Source organism: Prionailurus bengalensis, chromosome E4, assembly GCF_016509475.1.
Source record: "Prionailurus bengalensis isolate Pbe53 chromosome E4, Fcat_Pben_1.1_paternal_pri, whole genome shotgun sequence".
In the NCBI taxonomy this organism is placed as follows: domain Eukaryota; kingdom Metazoa; phylum Chordata; class Mammalia; order Carnivora; family Felidae; genus Prionailurus; species Prionailurus bengalensis.
The window spans coordinates 35209991-35227529 of NC_057360.1; the positions used below are offsets into that span (position 1 = coordinate 35209991).

General features: G+C 41.1%; 1 protein-coding gene across 1 annotated transcript; it reads right to left on the minus strand.

Moving 5' to 3' along the window:
* Window positions 1-757: 757 nt before the first annotated feature.
* LOC122475802 (apolipoprotein R-like) lies at window positions 758-8690 on the minus strand. The gene is made up of 4 exons (XM_043567899.1): window positions 8523-8690; window positions 4603-4773; window positions 1756-1931; window positions 758-1202 (listed from the first exon to the last, which is right to left on the minus strand). The coding sequence occupies exons 1-4, from the start codon at window positions 8605-8607 to the stop codon at window positions 1062-1064; spliced, it is 573 nt and encodes a 190-aa protein (XP_043423834.1). The 5' UTR covers window positions 8608-8690; the 3' UTR covers window positions 758-1061.
* Window positions 8691-17539: the final 8849 nt, after the last annotated feature.

A 17539-nucleotide genomic window follows, 5' to 3' on the forward strand; every position in this document is an offset into this window, starting at 1 on the left:
AAAGAAAAGAATAGAGATTTTCTCTATTATGGATCAAGATGCGGTGGAGAAGCAGAGGCCGGGGTGAAGCAAGCATGGGTGGCAATGAGATTTCAGAGGATGTGAATGATTGGAAGAAGAGGTGACTGTCCCAAATGAACATTTCCCAAGAGTATCCAGAGCTGTAAGGGGAACATCTGACGGACAAGCCCCTGAGGAGTTTCCCCAGCCCCTTCGGTCCTTTCTCCCATTTCTGTGTGCTCCTCTACAGGCTTCCCTGGGCTCTGGCTTCTCAGGGTCCGGCCTTCTATTCTCTTGGGGAGACTCCCTTCAGGCGGCTAGACAGTTTGTCCCCCAGAGAGAGCTGGGTGGCCGAGGAGCTCGTAGGCCCCCAGGGTGGCTCTTCGCCAATAACAGACAGGTGCTGCACAATGACAACCCAGTTCCTCTCCCTGGAAAAACTTACCTGGGACAAAAGTTCAGCAAATTCGTCGTCCAGAGCTCTCTCTGGGTCAAGGCTAAACCACTAGGGAAAGACAGCAGAAGACTTGGAGGAAAATGAGATGTTTGGCCTGGGCACTGAAGACGGAGTACGAAGTGGAGAGGGCGGGTAAAGATACCTCACACAAGGCACAGGGATATATTTTTGAGGACTACATACACCTTGTGATGCCATATAATAGAGATGAGAGTTAATTAGAGAAACGTTAGGAAGTGATTTGTACGGGGCGTTACGCTTTCGTTACACGGGCATCCAAGTGAAAACAAGGACACTGGATTTTTGACAGGTGATTATTTATTTCTGTCATGCCATCATATCCAGGACAGCAGAAGCGTAGGCTGAGCAAAGAGACAGACCCATAGCTCCACGTGATCGGTGGCACTAAGGATATCAACAGATTCTCCTAAGACAGGTCTTTTTTTCTTTCTTTTTTTTTTTTTTTTTTTTTTTTTTAGTAAACAGCACTTAAGGAACAATTAGTAGGGTTGCTAACTGGAAAAATGTACCTAATTCTCTCTTTTTTGCAGGGAGGCGGCAGGCATGGGGGTGTGGACGTACTAGTTTCTCAACGGCATTCCCCTCAAGCCGAACTCTTGTCCAGGCGCTCAATCTCCACTGACAGCTTATACACCTCCAGGGCCATTTTCACGTCCTCCGGGGAGGGGAGGCATTCCAGGAGCTTTTTGCCTTTTAGCACTTGCTCACAGCCCATCTGCTCTACCTAAAAGAGATCCAAGGATAGATTCAGAGATTTCTCTCCGACTGTGAAAGTATTAAGATTTCTTCAGGAGGCCGCAGTGGTGACAGCAAAATGGGAGTAACGCGACCATCCTCGGGGCTGGTGGAAGAAATGAAGATTCTCTGTCTCAGCAGAGTGTTCACCCTAGAGCCCAGCACTCACCCAGACCTCCCCATCCACGGTGAATAAATAACTGCTAAAGCAGGGAAGGAGCAAGCCTGCAGAAGACATCCGGAGGCTTCTTCAGGGACAACTGGCAAAGTCATAGCACGCGTTGTAGAAAACATGGCGCGAGGGGCCAGGTGACCTGGATCTACGGAACCCTCCTACCGAGGGGCTTGGTTCTTCTTGCCAGAAAGATGAGAGAATTAGAACTTACTTTAACGAGCTCATCAAGTGCTTTGAGGCTGATTTTCAACAACTCAGAAATGAGTCTGGGTCGAAGTCAGATCTCATCCATGTTGGTTGACAGTGCTCTGCCACCGATGACCAGTTTTAGAATGGGATGGGACATCCTGAAATGTGTGCCACTTACCCATTGACACTTGGGCACTGCTGGCAACCACATTCCGTTCCCGGAGCAGGTAAGATTTGGGGAACCAACCACATCATAGCCATCATCACACCGGACGGTCACATTTTCAGGCTCAACGTACTGGCGCTTAGGCACAGTCAGGTCTCCATTCTTTATCTCTGGTTTCTGACACAGGGCTGGAATGGAAACACAGTTTTGATCATCCTGTGAGTAAGATCTTATGAAAGCGAAGAATCCCGAGGGGGTGAGAAACATGGATGGTAAATTATACCCGCATGCTGAGAGTTGTGCTTTGTCTCCATTTGTTGTATGATTATGACAATAAAATTGGTAATGAGAATAATGCTAGTTTACACACTATCGTCAACATAAAACACTGTGATTGTCTCCATTGGACTAGAGAGGGAAAGCAATCATGTAAAACGCTATTATTGTTTCTATTTTGCTAGAAGGAAAAACTAGGTACAGAGACTTTATGTGACTTGTCTAAGGTTGCACAGCTTTTAGGTGGCATGACTATAATATAAGCCTAAGTACGTGGCGCCGGAATCTGAGTTTTTAAAACTACTCTATCTGGAAACCTCACTCTTCTTATGATCTCAAGTACGTAATTTTTCTTCGCATACCCTTGACCCCTTTCTGTGTTAAGTGAAGACAATGGTGAGAAATTAGCCCCTTGAGTTGCTATTTGCAGTGTGATTTTTACAAGGCACACCTAATCTTGGTGGTCAACCAGAAATCTCCTGTTAGGCCAATTTCATTACGAGAAGATGAACAGGATGTGTGAGGCTCTGATGGAGATATCAGACACCCCGGGGAGGTTTCGAATTTATCCATAAGAACAGTCATTGAAAATGAAGCAGGTACTCACAGAAATGTTGGGAAATCCTCAATGATACTTTCAAATTAAAAACTGCTATCTCTCTGTGCAAGAAACAGAACCACACACACATAGACACTTGGATTATGTCAAAGGCAGCAGTTGTGGAACCTATGGCCCATTTAATAAGTGGCACACAGCTTATTGATTATCCACCAGGGAAAACCAAACTTTGAACCCCACTCTCTACCACAGATGCATAGTAATTTCAGGTAGGTTGGCAATATCATTGTGAAAGGTGAAACCATAAAGACCTGTAAGATAACACAGGAGAGTATTTTTGTTGTGTTTTGTTGTTGTATAGGCTGTTGCCTTGTGGTGAGCAAATATTTCTTCAACAAGACACAAAAGTTTCCAATACCAAGGAAGATACTGGAAAATGGAAATAAATTGGGATTTAAAACTTATGTTTATCGAAATTGGAATTTAGAACTCATGTATGAATGTAAATTGTTATAACCGCTTTCGGACAAAATTTGACGTCATCTGCTAAACATGAATATATGTACACTCTACAAAATAGCAATTTACTCCTGAGTTTATTCCTAATAGAAAGGTTTGCACATTTGTACCAAGAGACATGCACAAAAGTGTTCCTAAGAGTATTATTCATAATGGCCAAAAACATGAAAAACCTCAAACGTTTATAAAGTACATGAAGTGTGGTCTATTCACCCAAAATAATATTATAAAGTAACGGAAATGAATAAACTGTCACTATGTGTAAGAACATAGATGGTTTTCCAGACCTAATGAAGAAAGAAGCCACGCACCAAAGACAAGCATGACCTCCTCTGTATAAAGTTGGCAAAACTAATCCATAGTGTTGGAAGGTGTGAGAGGGACAGTAAAGTATCCCCAGGCTGAAAAGTTACTCTGAGACGAAAAAAAAAAAAAAAAAAAAAAACAAAGCAGGCCATTCCATACAGTTCACACAGAATTTTATTGAGGGTACCTTACTGATTCGGGGGGCGGGGCGGAATCAGGCAGACGACGATCCAAGCCCTGCACAGCAATTCCCAAAAAAGTCTGGACTTCAGTCCACAGATTTCTTTAGAGCGAGGAGGCATTGTAGTACAGGCCACTATAGTAAGATCAAAGGGTTCAAAGCACCTAACTGACAGCTAACGTTTAAGCAGATCTTGTGGTGGTATCTAGACTTTAGGAAGAGGAAAGACTTTTATCTCTAAGATTCGTGAAAGGCCAAAGCAAGCCTCCCCCTGTACCGGCCGTGGAGGGCATTTTTAAGGTATGTTTAGTCATCTCCAACAGGCCTGAAACACATAGCCCCAAGAGAGGTCATCAAGGGAACAGGAACAAGGTGCAGTCAGTGTCGTCAGCACTTCTACACGTAGAATGGGCATAGCAACCGTCTCTGGGGAAGAGAGCCATGCGGTGTGTCAAGGTCAGGTTCACATTGTGATAATTGTTGACCTTCACACCCAACATCGGTACACTTTTCTGTAGTATGTTACATTTCAGGTAAAACTTTCATTGAAACAAAGCAGGGGTGCCTGGGTGGCTCAGTTGGCTAAACGTCCAACTTCAACTCAGGCCACGATCTCGTGGTCTGTGAGTTCGAGCCCCGCATCGGGCTCTGGGCTGAAGCTCGGAGCCTGGAGCCTGCTTCAGATTCTTTCTCTGCCCGTCCCCCACTCATGCTCTGTCTGTCCGTCTCTCTCTCAAAAATACATAAACATTGAAAAAAATTTTTTAAAAAAGCGAAAAATGGCCCTCTAGATTACCTCTGAAAACATACACAATTGGTAACAATGGTTACTTCAAGAATGATAAGCTGGATGATGGTTCAGACTTGTAAAATATTGTATATATGCATGTGTTAATGAGTCGATAAATAAAATAAAAATTTGTAAGTGTTTCCCCTGGCTGGGAAGAGACGCTACAGTCAGAACTTTCCTGGAGGCTCTACTTTTTTTAGTCAGGGTCATCAGTAAAGTTGAGGTTACCTTTACATTCAGGAGCCGAAGCCGACCAGCGGGAGTTTCTGCAGGTGATTTTGGACTGTCCAACCAGAACGTAACCTTCATTGCATTTATACTGCACCGCAGTAGTAAAGGAGAAAAATGAGCTCACGTCTTTATGGAATCCATGGGCAACGCTTGGGAACATTTTGCAATCTTGAATGATAAAAGAGAAGGGTGGAAGGCAATGAGCCAAATATAATGAACAATTCCAAATGAGGGACTCTTCCTGTTTCATAGAAGGAAGTCATTAAGTTATACTGTAGAGGGGTATTTTATTTCCTTGACAAAATCAACAGGAATGATTTGCCGAGGTCTTAGCAACTTGCTAGCCACTGGGTTAACCATTTTATATGTTATACCATTTAACGCTCACACCAGCTGAGTCACTATGATCATCAAACCCATTCTAGAGAAAAGGAAACACAATCTTAGAGGGATCAGATGTTCTGCCAAAGGTCACAGCTAGTAAGTGCTTGCAACAGGAATCGAATTTAGACATTGAAGTAAGGTTTGCCTCCAAGTCCAAGGGTACTTACTGGAATACTGTTATTTTCTTTTCTCTGCCGTGATCATTGGATACTTATTCTATGTGGCATCAGGGGGTATGTAAAGGCCATCAAACGGAAGTCTTTGTTCTTATTTTTTGCAAAGTCAAGTGGCATCTCATAATTGATGAACTTGGTGGCTCAGAATCAGTTAGAAAACCCTTAACTCCTTTGCCCAAACCAAAGGCACGAAAAGATTAGGAATTTCATTTTTGCCATTTAAATTAGTCTCGGGTGAGTCAAATGAGGTGGGTGCATTTCTCCTTCGCAGTGACAGGGCCCACTGAGAAAGCCCAATACATCTCTTTTCAACTTGGGGGGACATTAGACACAGTGGCCTAGTGTCCAGCTCCTGCCTGGGAAATCGAAACTGCAAAGGTGGGCTGCCTAGTGGCCCCGCTGGTGAGAGAGAAGGACAGATTTCTGCTGCCTTGAGATTGGCCTGTACTCCTGACATTATTCGGGACAAGGGATGAATGCATACTTCCGGTGAATTGGAAATGGGCCGCATGAAAAAGACAGCCCTGGTGGTGTTGTCTTCAGGCCCGTGCAGAGGGAGCCCTGGAGGTGGGAAGAAAGCCTCTGTGTAGATAAAATCTCCAGGAGTCACCAGGTATTTAGGAGACAGGAAAGAGGAAGTGATCAGCCAGTATTGGAGATGGATCCGGGATCAAGCCGACCAGGGCACTGCACTTAGCAGATCCTCAGCCATTGTGATGAAGGCTCCACCAAGAAACAACAACAAAAACACGGGCGAGACAGCACGCCCGAAACACTCTTGCTGGCAAGACTCGGCCCAGATCAAGTACTGTTTCCCTTACCTCTGCGGTTCGCAAAGCTGCAACTCTGAGGCGTTCAGAAAGCATAGGCATAGGAATCCCAAAGTCAGTCCTGTTTTTGTTACGAGGAAAAGGAATCGGCCTGTGTAAGTCAACAGCTTCCATAGAGCTTTCCTTGAACTGCAGATCAAGCACCTCCATAGAAATATCAAGAATAGCTCTTCATTTTTATGAATAAACCTACAGAGGGAGTTTTGTAGCTCGGGCTCTTCACGTAATATTAAGGAAGCATACTTGCAACGTACTTAGCAAGGTAAGATGTCGCCGCATGCGGAGTTAGACCACTGTCCTGGTCACTGCAGCGCCAGATTCGGGCCGGAAACGAGTGCTGTAGGACCAGAAACGAGTGCTGTAGGAGAAGGTGTTGGCAGAATGGAGGGAAGGCCTCCAGGTGTAAGCTGGAGATACATCCTGAAGGACGGGTGAAAGCTGAGTGGTTGATAAGATAGGCGAGGCAGCGTCATACGGAGGCAATGAGCCAAGTCTGGCATCAGAAGCTTATTACCGTGAAGGAAGGGAGGTTCAAGTCAGAGCGGACAGACATTATATACCATTTCAGAGGGTTGGGGCCATAGGGAACAGGAAGAGAGGAGGCAACAGCAGAGAGAGGGGGAGGGAAATGGACACATGAAGAAATCATTGGGAGACTTGACAAATTTGACGGGGCCTTCCTCTGCTGCCTCCGACTCCAAGAGAGAGGGACTCAGAGATGAAGCTGGAAAACTAAAAATCCCCCGAGCACGAGGTTCTTCATCCTGCATCCACTCTACGACCTAAAATTAATATTGCCACCCAACAATTTTCATGCATCTGATGTGAGAAGTCATCCTCCAGAGAAGGATGCTTCCTTAGTAAACCCACGCTTTCCACCACCACCCCCCCCCCCCCGACCACTCTCAGTGACGAAGAAAGCATGGCTTCTACACTCTGAAATCAGTAAGAACATGCAGCCCTTGTTCTGGGTTGGGATTTTCCAGCCAAGCCATCTCAAGTCCTCAGTCTTCAGGCCATGAAAATCCTTTCAGAGAATACGTTTATAAATATTTTTAAATGTGAAACATTAGTTCTCTCAGACAAAAAAAAATAATATTAGATAACAAAAGAGGAAGATCTCACTTTGCTTAAAGGACATTTCCTTTTAAATAACATAGAGGTAAATTTTTTTAAGTTTATTTATTTATTTTGAGAGAGAGTGTGAGAGAGCACACAAACGAGGGAGGGGCAGAGAGAGAGGAAAAGCGAGAATCCCAAGCAGGTTCCTCACTGTCAGCACAGAGCCCAATGCAGGGGGGTGTTCGGACCCACGAACTGTGAGATCATGACCTGAGCTGAAGTCAAGAGCCCGACGCTTAAGCGACAGAGCCACCCGGGCACCCCTCACATACCAATAAATTAATTACCATAGCAGCAGGTCTTCAATCAGTTCTGGTAAGTTCTCTCAAACACTTTTGTTTCTCATTCTGGTAAAAACTTCTCTACATTTCAATAACAACGCCTCACATTTATACGATGGCTTACAGTTCACAAAGTGCCCTATAATTTTACTCTAGACAATTTACTCAGTATTTGGTAAGAGAAAATATTTTAAAATTTTTATTTATTATTAGTTTTTAATTCCAGTATAGTTAACATACAGTGTTATATTAGTTCCAAGTATACAGTACAGTGATTCAACAGTTCTCTACATTATTCAGTGCTCATCATGATAAGTGTGCTCTTAATCCCTTCACCTGTTTAACCATTGCCTGCATCCCTCTCCCCTCTGGTAACCATCAGTTTGTTCTCTCTACTTAGCAGTCTGTTTTTCAGTTGTCTCTTTTCTTTCTTTCTTTCTTTCTTTCTTTCTTTCTTTCTTTCTTTCTTCCTTCCTTTCCTTCTTCCTTCCTTCCTTCTTCCTTTTCTTTCTTCCTTCCTCCCTCCCTCCCTCTTCTTTCCTTCTTTTCTTTCTTTCTTTCTTTCTTCCTTCCTTCCTTCCTTTTCTTTATTCCTTCCTCTTTCTTTCTTTCTTTCTTTCTTTCCACACATGAGTGAAATCACATGGCATTTGTCTTTCTCTGACTGATGATTTCGCTGGGCATTAAACTCTCTCAAACCACCTGACAACAGAAAATATTTTTGCTTTTTGGATGGAAAGTATTTCTAATCAGTCAGTAACTAAGATTTTGGATGGCACAATTAACCTATTTGGAAAGTAAATTCGTCTTAAGCATTTTGCAGTATTTAAATATAAGACATTGATTTGAAAATTCAAGATTATTCCTTGCAAAAGCAGCCTCACAAGGATTTTTGCATATCAACATGTTTTTATTCTAGACATAATCACAGCTTCTACCTGAATTAAAATAATTTCTTTTACATTTTAAAATTCTTCATTTTTATTAGTATATAGTTGATTATACTCTCTCAAAAAGGTTACGAACTACCACTACTTGACTATATTCAGTTAGTTCTTTATTAGATATTTGTCCTCCACATCTTAGAGAGACTACCCTCCTTTCCCCGTAACTATTGTACTCACCACACAAGCCAGAAGGGCACAGAAGTAAGGTCAAGACCCCAAAGAGACACAGTGCTGGGAAAGCGCTCTGCAACTTGGAAGGCATGGCACAGTCTCAGAGGTGCCACACTGGGGCTCAGTGCTTCCAGACCCTTGAATCGATATGAAGAAAAGATCTCTAAATAACAATTGAAGTGGTGCGTAAGTCAAAGCCTTGGCAAAGTCTCAGTTACGTGTCACTAAAGGGGAGGGGCTGGGGGAGTGACCAGAAGACCAAGTGCTGAGCACAGCTCTGATAGGGTAAGCTTTCCGTCTTCTTGGGGAGAAGAGTCTGGAGATTGATGGAAGAGCCCTCTGGAATTGTGTATGTAGTTACTGTTGTAATCCCAAGATTCTCTTGCTGTCCAGATGGGGCACATGATGAGTTCCTTTCTGGATATATTCATGATTCCTCTCCAAGTAACCAAAAGCAAAAAGGTAAAAGGGACTGCAGCCCATGATGCATTGTGTTTGTGATGGGTTCCACAGGAATTAGAAGTCATAGCATGACAGAAAATAGAACATCTGAGAAGTGGTATCTGTTTGGGAAGTGGTTTCTTTAATCAGAAGTAGGTATAAATTGCCCATAGAAGAATGGATTTTTTTTTATCTCAAATATTAAATGTCTTTCCAGATAGCACATGGTCTAACCAGAAAAGAGTAATATGAGTCTCCAAGTGTGAAAATACTCAAGAGCTTGGTCCCTATAATTACAATTACAATTATAATTACAATTACCATATTTCAATGGTAACTCCTTTTCCCTAATCCTGGGTTTTCTTTCTTTTAAAAAAAATTTTTTGTTGTTGTTTACTTATTTATTTTTGAGAGAGACAGAGACAGCGTGAGGGGGGTAGGGGCAGAGAGAGAGGGGGAGAGAGAATCCCAAGCAGGCTCTATGCTGTTAGCACATAGCCCGATGCAACCAAGAGTCAGACGCTTAACCAACTGAACCCACTCAGGCACCCCTGGGTTTACTAACATACATAAAAACACCAAATGATTCCCTCTATGAAACTATTCTAGTGTGGAAGTTATTCTAGTCTGTGTTGCAACACGGAAAAAGCATGCACTGAAAGTTAAATGGTTGAGGATGATTAATTAGGAAAAAAGGAAGATTTATTAAGCTTTCAGAATATCTGAATGATGCTGGATCCAGGAGAAGCTCGGCATTTTGTTTCTAAGCACTAAAGACATGATGATGGAAGGCACATTCGTTATTCTTCTTGGATTGTTAACCCTAAGACTATGGTCTCCTTAAGCATCTAGGCTTGCCTAGATATTCGTCCAGATCACTTCCTAAATTTAGTATTCTTAGGTGGGACAGATGAACCTGCCAACCCGGATTCTGTATCTTGCCCACCAACTGTGGATATCTGTTCCTAGAAGAGACAAGGACAGTTGTCTAAATAAAAGAGCAAACTCTGGAAATTGTCTTCACTACTCAGCTGTACCGGAATGACTGTTACATACCAATAATAGCCAAAATGCCTGTCTCTCAAAAACGAGGATTACCAAATATAACTGAACAAAACTCTTTGGAATATTGAGGAAAGCACAATTAAATTTCAACTTGTTACAGAGAAAAGTAAACAAGTTAAGTCTACCAAATGGCTGTTTCCTTTAAAAAGAGGAACCACAATAAAGAGAAGTAATTTAGACGATCACCCAACATGTTTTGTTAACCTGTTTTTAATCTTTAAGCACGTAGAATGCCAGGACTCTACATAAATTATTGTAATTAATCCTCAGAAACTCCTGTGACGGGGCTCTTGCCTTTCTTGTTGCATAGATGAGGAAGCAAGTTCAGCTAGATTAAATAAACTGTCCCCTAACCTTCTCAGATAATTAGAGCCTAAGCCAAATTCTGAACCAAGACTGATACTTAAATCTCAGCTTTTTATTTATACCAAAAAATTTTGCACTTTTTGGCCCATCACTATTTCCTGTCAGGACACTGAAATAGTCATTTGGGAGTCATTTGGGGGTTACCCAATGGTGTGCCCACCCTCCAGATGCTGCTAGCACTGCAATTAATGGCTTTGACCTGTGACCTCCAAAGCATGTACTGTGATGACAAGGGCCACCTCATCCTGATAACCTAGAAAGTTATACCCTGTACCCCTAGGAGCAACCAGTGCCCAACTGGCATTGGGATACCAAATCCCTGATTCCTTGCCTCGGGTCTGGACAATTCTGTGGTGCAACTGATGTCCGCTGTGGATCGGGTGAAGATTACACTTAACCTGAGAGTACATTTTTGCTCAGCTCCTTACCCTCGTGTTGTTTCATTCTCTTATACTTCTCCACCCCTCGCCCTCCGCCCCCGAAAAGCATACCGTCAAAAGCTCATATGCATCTGAATCCCTTCTAGAGACATTGACTCAAGAGAGTTTATACCAGAAATGGGTCTAGGGAGCAAACTCTAAGAATGAGATGCTAGAATTGGGTCACCCACCAGCCAACTGGCAATCAAGACTCCATCATTAGGGAGAGATGAAGTATAGATAGCCCCGGCCTGCAGCAGCATTGCAAACATGAACATTTTCGCTGTCTGGTAAACTGCCATGAAACATAGATGGAAGAAGATGCATTAGCTAGTGAAATATCTCTGACATTTGAGAGCTGCAGTGGAAATAGCAACAAAAAAGGATTGTGAAGTTGGGTGACTGAGTACTGTTGATGCAAGCTCAGTGCCCCTTAGCTGCAAATGCAAGTTCAAGGAAATAAATAAATGTGAAATCCAGGAGGCCCCCCTGTTAGTATTTAAAGAAACTCTTATCTCAGCTAGCTTGGAGATTAATTATTTGAAGGACCAGGGTCAGGATATAATCATAAAATAATAGTAAAACCTCAGTAAAAAAATAAATTCTTAGCCCTGGCAAGTCTCTACTAAAAGGAATGTTATGGAAGGAGTGGCGCTTTTAGACTTGGCATTAGGGTACCTGAGCAGATGCACTACAGAACCTCGAACTCCAGATTTCCCTAAACCCAAAGAGCCTGCATAATCCGCCGGCTTTCCCTTATTATAAGACAGTGCCCCTGTTGTTTGAAGACCATGCACAGTAATCAAAGACAGCAGGTTTCTTCTAAGGGCATAACTGCTCTCCTCAAGATCCGTCCCCAACTCCCCTCTAGGCATCAGAACAGTAGCTGACATCGAAACTTGGTATGAACGGACTAAGGACATCTGAGCCTGCTAAGAGAGGAAAGGAATCATATACAGGATCTGTGAGACCTAGCTAGCATGTGTTAGCAGGTGGGAGAGTAAACATAGGAGGGAATCCTAAAGCTGGATAAGGGAGAGTTTGTCAGGATGGGGACACTGTTCCACAACACAAGATAGCAATGCAAGTGCCCTGGGGGTCAGCTCTTGTGTACTTCTCGGATGCTTTGGGAAGCTTAGGAAAAATGGTGGTCAATAAATGGAATGAAGATGCCAGAACTGCTAAAGTAGACTAAGTAGGAAATGATTAAGGACTCAGAGAAGAGGACATATTAGAATGATCTATTTTATAAAACCAGAAGTCCTACCAGCTCTTTTCTTCACAGGAACGCTGAGGATATACCATTTACCAGGAGAATAAGGAATGCACCAGTGACAGGGACCAATGTTATAGAGAAACTCTATTGTGGCTAATCATCTGTAGGCTACATTTTTGGTAGGAGATGCTATTATCAAATGTGGCTGCCTAACAGCAGCAAGGATTATCGAATCCTGGGATGGCAAGGTTAAGTGACAGCCCTTCATCTTCAGAAGCAGGTTGGATGAAAAATACTAGAGGGCCGGGACTAGGTGATGCAAGAATGTGCCTAGGATGCAAAATCAAAGAAGGCACTCATTCTCAGGGTTTTGCAAATGCCGACCCTCAGAAGGAGTGCCTCTTTAAGAATAAGGCGTGTAGGGGCGCCTGGGTGGCGCAGTCGGTTAAGCGTCCGACTTCAGCCAGGTCACGATCTCGCGGTCCGTGAGTTCGAGCCCCGCATCAGGCTGGGCTGATGGCTCAGAGCCTGGAGCCTGTTTCCGATTCTGTGTCTCCCTCTCTCTCTGCCCCTCGCCCGTTCATACTCTGTCTCTCTCTGTCCCAAAAATAAATAAACGTTGAAAAAAAAAAATTTAAAAAAAAAAAAAAAAAAAAGAATAAGGCGTGTAAGGCAGCAAGGTTGGGATGCAGGCAGGGGAGAAGACACCCTGACCTGTAGGAATCTCTGAAGAGCGTTAACAGAATATGGTGTTCCTTAGGGTAAGGGTCAGCCCACACAGAATGAAATCTTGCCATTTGCAACGATGTGGATGGAACTAGAGTGTATTATGTTAAGCGAAATAAGTCAGCCAGAGAAAGACAAATACCATATGATTTCACTTATATATGGAAGTTAAGAAACAAAACAGATGAACATAGGGGAAAGGAAGGAAAAATAAAATAAGATAAAAACATAGAGGAAGGCAAACCATAAAAACTCTTAACTCCTAATCATAAGAGAATAAACTGAGTGTCACTGGAGGGGAGATGGTAGGGGGAAGGACTTAAATGGGTGACAGGCATTAAGGAGGACACTTGTTGTGATGAGCACTGAGTGTCATATGTAACTGATGAATCACTAAATTCTACTCCTGAAACTAATACTACACTATACGCTATGTGTTAACTAACTTTAAATAAAATCTTGGAAGAAAAAAGAAAGGTCAAGAATGAGTGATCCAAAGACTGAGATAAGCAACTCCAATAAAAGTCATGATCTCTTGCCCAATTATCTTTTTTTTTTTTCTTCTTGGCAATCTTCTCCCCAGTTCTTAGACTCAAATTAAGGACAGATTCCTATGAGGAAGGACCATGGAACACCACAGCAAGCATATATAGTAGTATTTCTCCAATCCTTCCCGAAAGAAAACTCCAGTGACTGACTTTAGTAATTGTGCACTAGAATCTTTAGAGACGTGTTGGATCTGAGCTGTTTCTGAAACCTGGGAATAGAAAGTATCACCATAACCCCGTTAAAATAGGAACTACAGGAGCCAGGCAATAAAAGGATCCCTAGTTCCTGTTTATCTCACAATGACCCATTGGGCTTATGGACCCACCTGGTGGTCATTTCTATGGCTCTGAGGTGTGTACAATTTGTAGGACCCTCACATTAGTTCTTTGATCTTTGGAACAGGAGCTATCAAAGTAAGAAAACCCACGTAAAAAATTCTACAAATAATATTTAATACTGAAACACTGAGTGATTTTCCCTTAGATTAGGAATCAAAGCAGGGAGGGGCGCCTGGGTGGCTCAGTCGGTTAAGCGTCCGACTTCGGCTCAGGTCACGATCTCGCAGTCCGTGAGTTCGGGCCCTGGGACGGGCTCTGGGCTGATGGCTCAGAGCCTGGAGCCTGCTTCCGATTCTGTGTCTCCCTCTCTCTGCCCCTCCCCCGTTCATGCTCTGTCTCTCTCTGTCTCAAAAATAAATAAACGTTAAAAAAAATTTTAAAAAAAAAGGAATCAAAGCAGGGATATCTACTCTCATCATTCCTATTCAACAATACATTAGAGGTCCTAGCTAGTGCAATAAGGCAAGAACGATAAATAAAAGACACTCATTTTGGAAAGGTAGAAACAAAACTGTGCTTATTTTCAGATAACATGATTGTTTATTTGGTAAATGCCAAAGTATTTGTAGAAAACCTGCTAGCACTTATGAAAGAATTTCATAAGGTCACAATATACATGGTCAATAGAGAAAAGTCCATTGTATTTCTACTACTAGCAATGAAAAATTAGAAATCAAAATTTAAAAAGTCCTACCATCTCAAGGGCAATATGCTAGGTGACAAAAGGCATTTTCAAAAGATCACACATTGTATGATTCCATTTTGTAAAACTTTGACAAGGTGACAAAATGATAGAGGTGGGGAAGAGATTAGTAGGTATGAGTGGCGGGCATGGTGGGCCAGGGGAGAGGGGTGAATATAAATATAAAGAGGTAGTTCAAGGGGGATCTGTGATGATGGAATAATTCTGTACCTTGATTGCTGTGGTTGTTACATTAGTCTACACTGTGATAAAACAGTATAGAATTATACATAAACATTGACTAATGTCAATGTCCTGATATTATCAATGTTATTATAGTTCTCTAAGATGTAACCATTGGGAGAAACAGGGTGAAGGCCACATAGGACCTCTCTGTACTATCCTTGGGATTTTCTGTGAATCTATAATTATTTCAAAATAAAAAGGTTTTAAAATGACACAAACTCTATATGGTGCGTGGTAGCTGAAAACTCCAAAGCATTCATGAGAGAAAACAGAGAAAACCTAATTAAATGTAGTAATATACCGTGTTGAGGAATTGAATTCAAAGACTCGACATTATTAAGATATCAGTGATCCTCAAATTGATCTAGAGATTCATAACATTCCAAACCAAATCCCAGCAGATGTTTTGTAAAAGTTGATGAGCTATTTCTAAAATGTACATGAATAAGGCAAGGCCCTAAAATAGCCAAAAAATTTTTGCAAAAGAATGAAATTTGAAAGACTCATACTTCCTGATTTCAAGACTTGCTGTACAGCTACATGATCAACCCATTTTGGCATTGGCATTGGGAATGGACTTGTAGATCTATAAGGTCCAGAAATACACTAACACATATATGGTTAATTACAGACAAAAGTGCCAAGGTAATTCAATGGAAAAAAGATAGTCTTTTCAACAAATATTTCTCAATGGCACAATTGGACATCCGTATACAAAAAAATTTTTTAAAAATTAAAAAAAAAAAAAGAACCTTGACTCTTACCCTTCACCATATGCAAAAATTAACTCAAAATGGATCATAGACATAAATGTTAAACTAGCCAATTTGGGAATTACTAGTTTATTTTATTTTATTTTATTTTATTTTATTTTATGAGATAGTATTTTTTTACTATGAAATTTATTGTCAAATTGGTTTCCATACAACACCCAGTGCTCATCCCAGAAGGTGCCCTCCTCAATACCCATCACCCACCCTCCCCTCTCTCCCACCCCCCATCAACCCTCAGTTTATTCTCAGTATTGAAGAGTCTCTTATGTTTTGACTCCCTCCTTCTCTAACCTTTTTTTTTCTTTCCCCCCCCCCCCCCACTATGGTCTTCTGTTAAGTTTCTCAGGATCCACATAAGAGTGAAAACATATGGTAGCTGTCTTTCTCTGTATGGCTTATTTCACTTAGCATAACACTCTCCAGTTCCATCCATGTTGCTACAAAAGGCCACATTTCATTCTTTCTCATTGCCACGTAGTAGGGAATTACTAGTTTAAAAGAGATAATATTTATGTATTTCTCTGTGTATTTCACAATCTAATCTTTGTTATAAAATTAGGTATTTAGCACATGCATGCCTGGACCTCAGTAACACTTTGCAAAAGAGTCAATGCTGACTTATGTTTTACTATGTCATCTCAGTTTCAATATATTTGGCTTTCTGAAAAACCCATGAACTGAAGTCAAAGGCAATATTACATTTTTCACTGTTCCTTGTGAAATAATTCCTGTGGTTAATTTACTTCCTATTTTCAGAACAGAAAAAAAAGAACTTCTCCTAATATTTTCTTTTACCAAACTATGTAAATATTTGATTCGTTATATTTTCCACTTATTTTGACTGAAAATAAACTCAACTGCTATATGAATTAAATTTTAAAAAATAACTTCTATCTCTTGGGGTGCCCGGATGGCTCAGTTGGTTAAACATCCGACTTCAGCTCAGGTCATGATCTCATGGTTCATGAGTCTGCTTTGGAGTCTCTGTCCACCTCTCTCTCTGCCCCTCCTCCACTTGTACTGTCTCTCTCTCAAAAATAAATATTTAAATATATATATATAATATCATATATTATAATAGATTTAATATATCTCAATAATATATCTCAATAATAAATATTTAAATATATATGTATATATATGTATATATACATATATATACATATATATGCATATATGCATATATATACATATATGTACGTGTGTGTATATATGTATATATGTATATATACATATATGTACATATGTATATGTATATACATATATATGTTTTTTAAAAAGAAAATTAACTTTTATCTCTTACACAATTTTAATTTTTCGTTTTTATTTTAGCAAGTTTAAATTATGCATGTCTACTATAAACTGATATATTCTACTTTTTAAAAAATTATTAGGCTTCTACTGGGTGCTGAGCAAACCGTAAAGGAAAGGAAAACTACTTAAGAAAACGCTTCAGCACGAAAAATTTTCAGTTATATAAATATGCATCATTTGTTAAGTATAGATATTCGTAATGAATGGTAATTAATCTTATTTTTAAACCTAAAACTATCAGTACCAGAAAGTTGATGATCTGCTAAAAATTATGGGAATACAGGATTAATAGTTACTCACAGGACTATTTGTGAATCACAGAAAATTTTGGGAAACAATAATTCTTTTCTGACCGTTTGCATCCCTCATTACAAAATGGCAGCTAAATCCATAGTCTCCATTCATACACAAATTCTCGTCTGAAAGCCTCTGATTTACCAACTTCCTTCTCCCCAAGATACTTTCTTGGGAAGGGAACAATCATCTGAAGGAAGAAAAAGGCTGTTGGTGCTGACAGAGTGAAAATAGTGTTGCATTAGAAATAGGCTGAGGGATTTAGGAAGAAGCAGAAGAAGTAATCCCATCTTGCACAGTAGAAATTCAAGTTACTGTGAAAGATTCAAGACTGGAGAATCCTCTTAAGAAACTGAACAGCAACAGAGAAGACACCTATAAACACTGATATTTGGGCAATCCTCTGAATTTGTTCGTGTGAATTTGCTAGTTAAGCTAAGTTGCTAAAACCAAGGCAGGAGTTTACATCTCTTTCAGGCGACAATCCAGAGGCAGAAACGTATTCAGGTTGATCAGCTGTTCTGTCCAGCAAGGGCATCTGGGGATAAGGTCCCTTCCTCTTTGTCACTTTAACATCCCCTGGGGCGTTGTCCT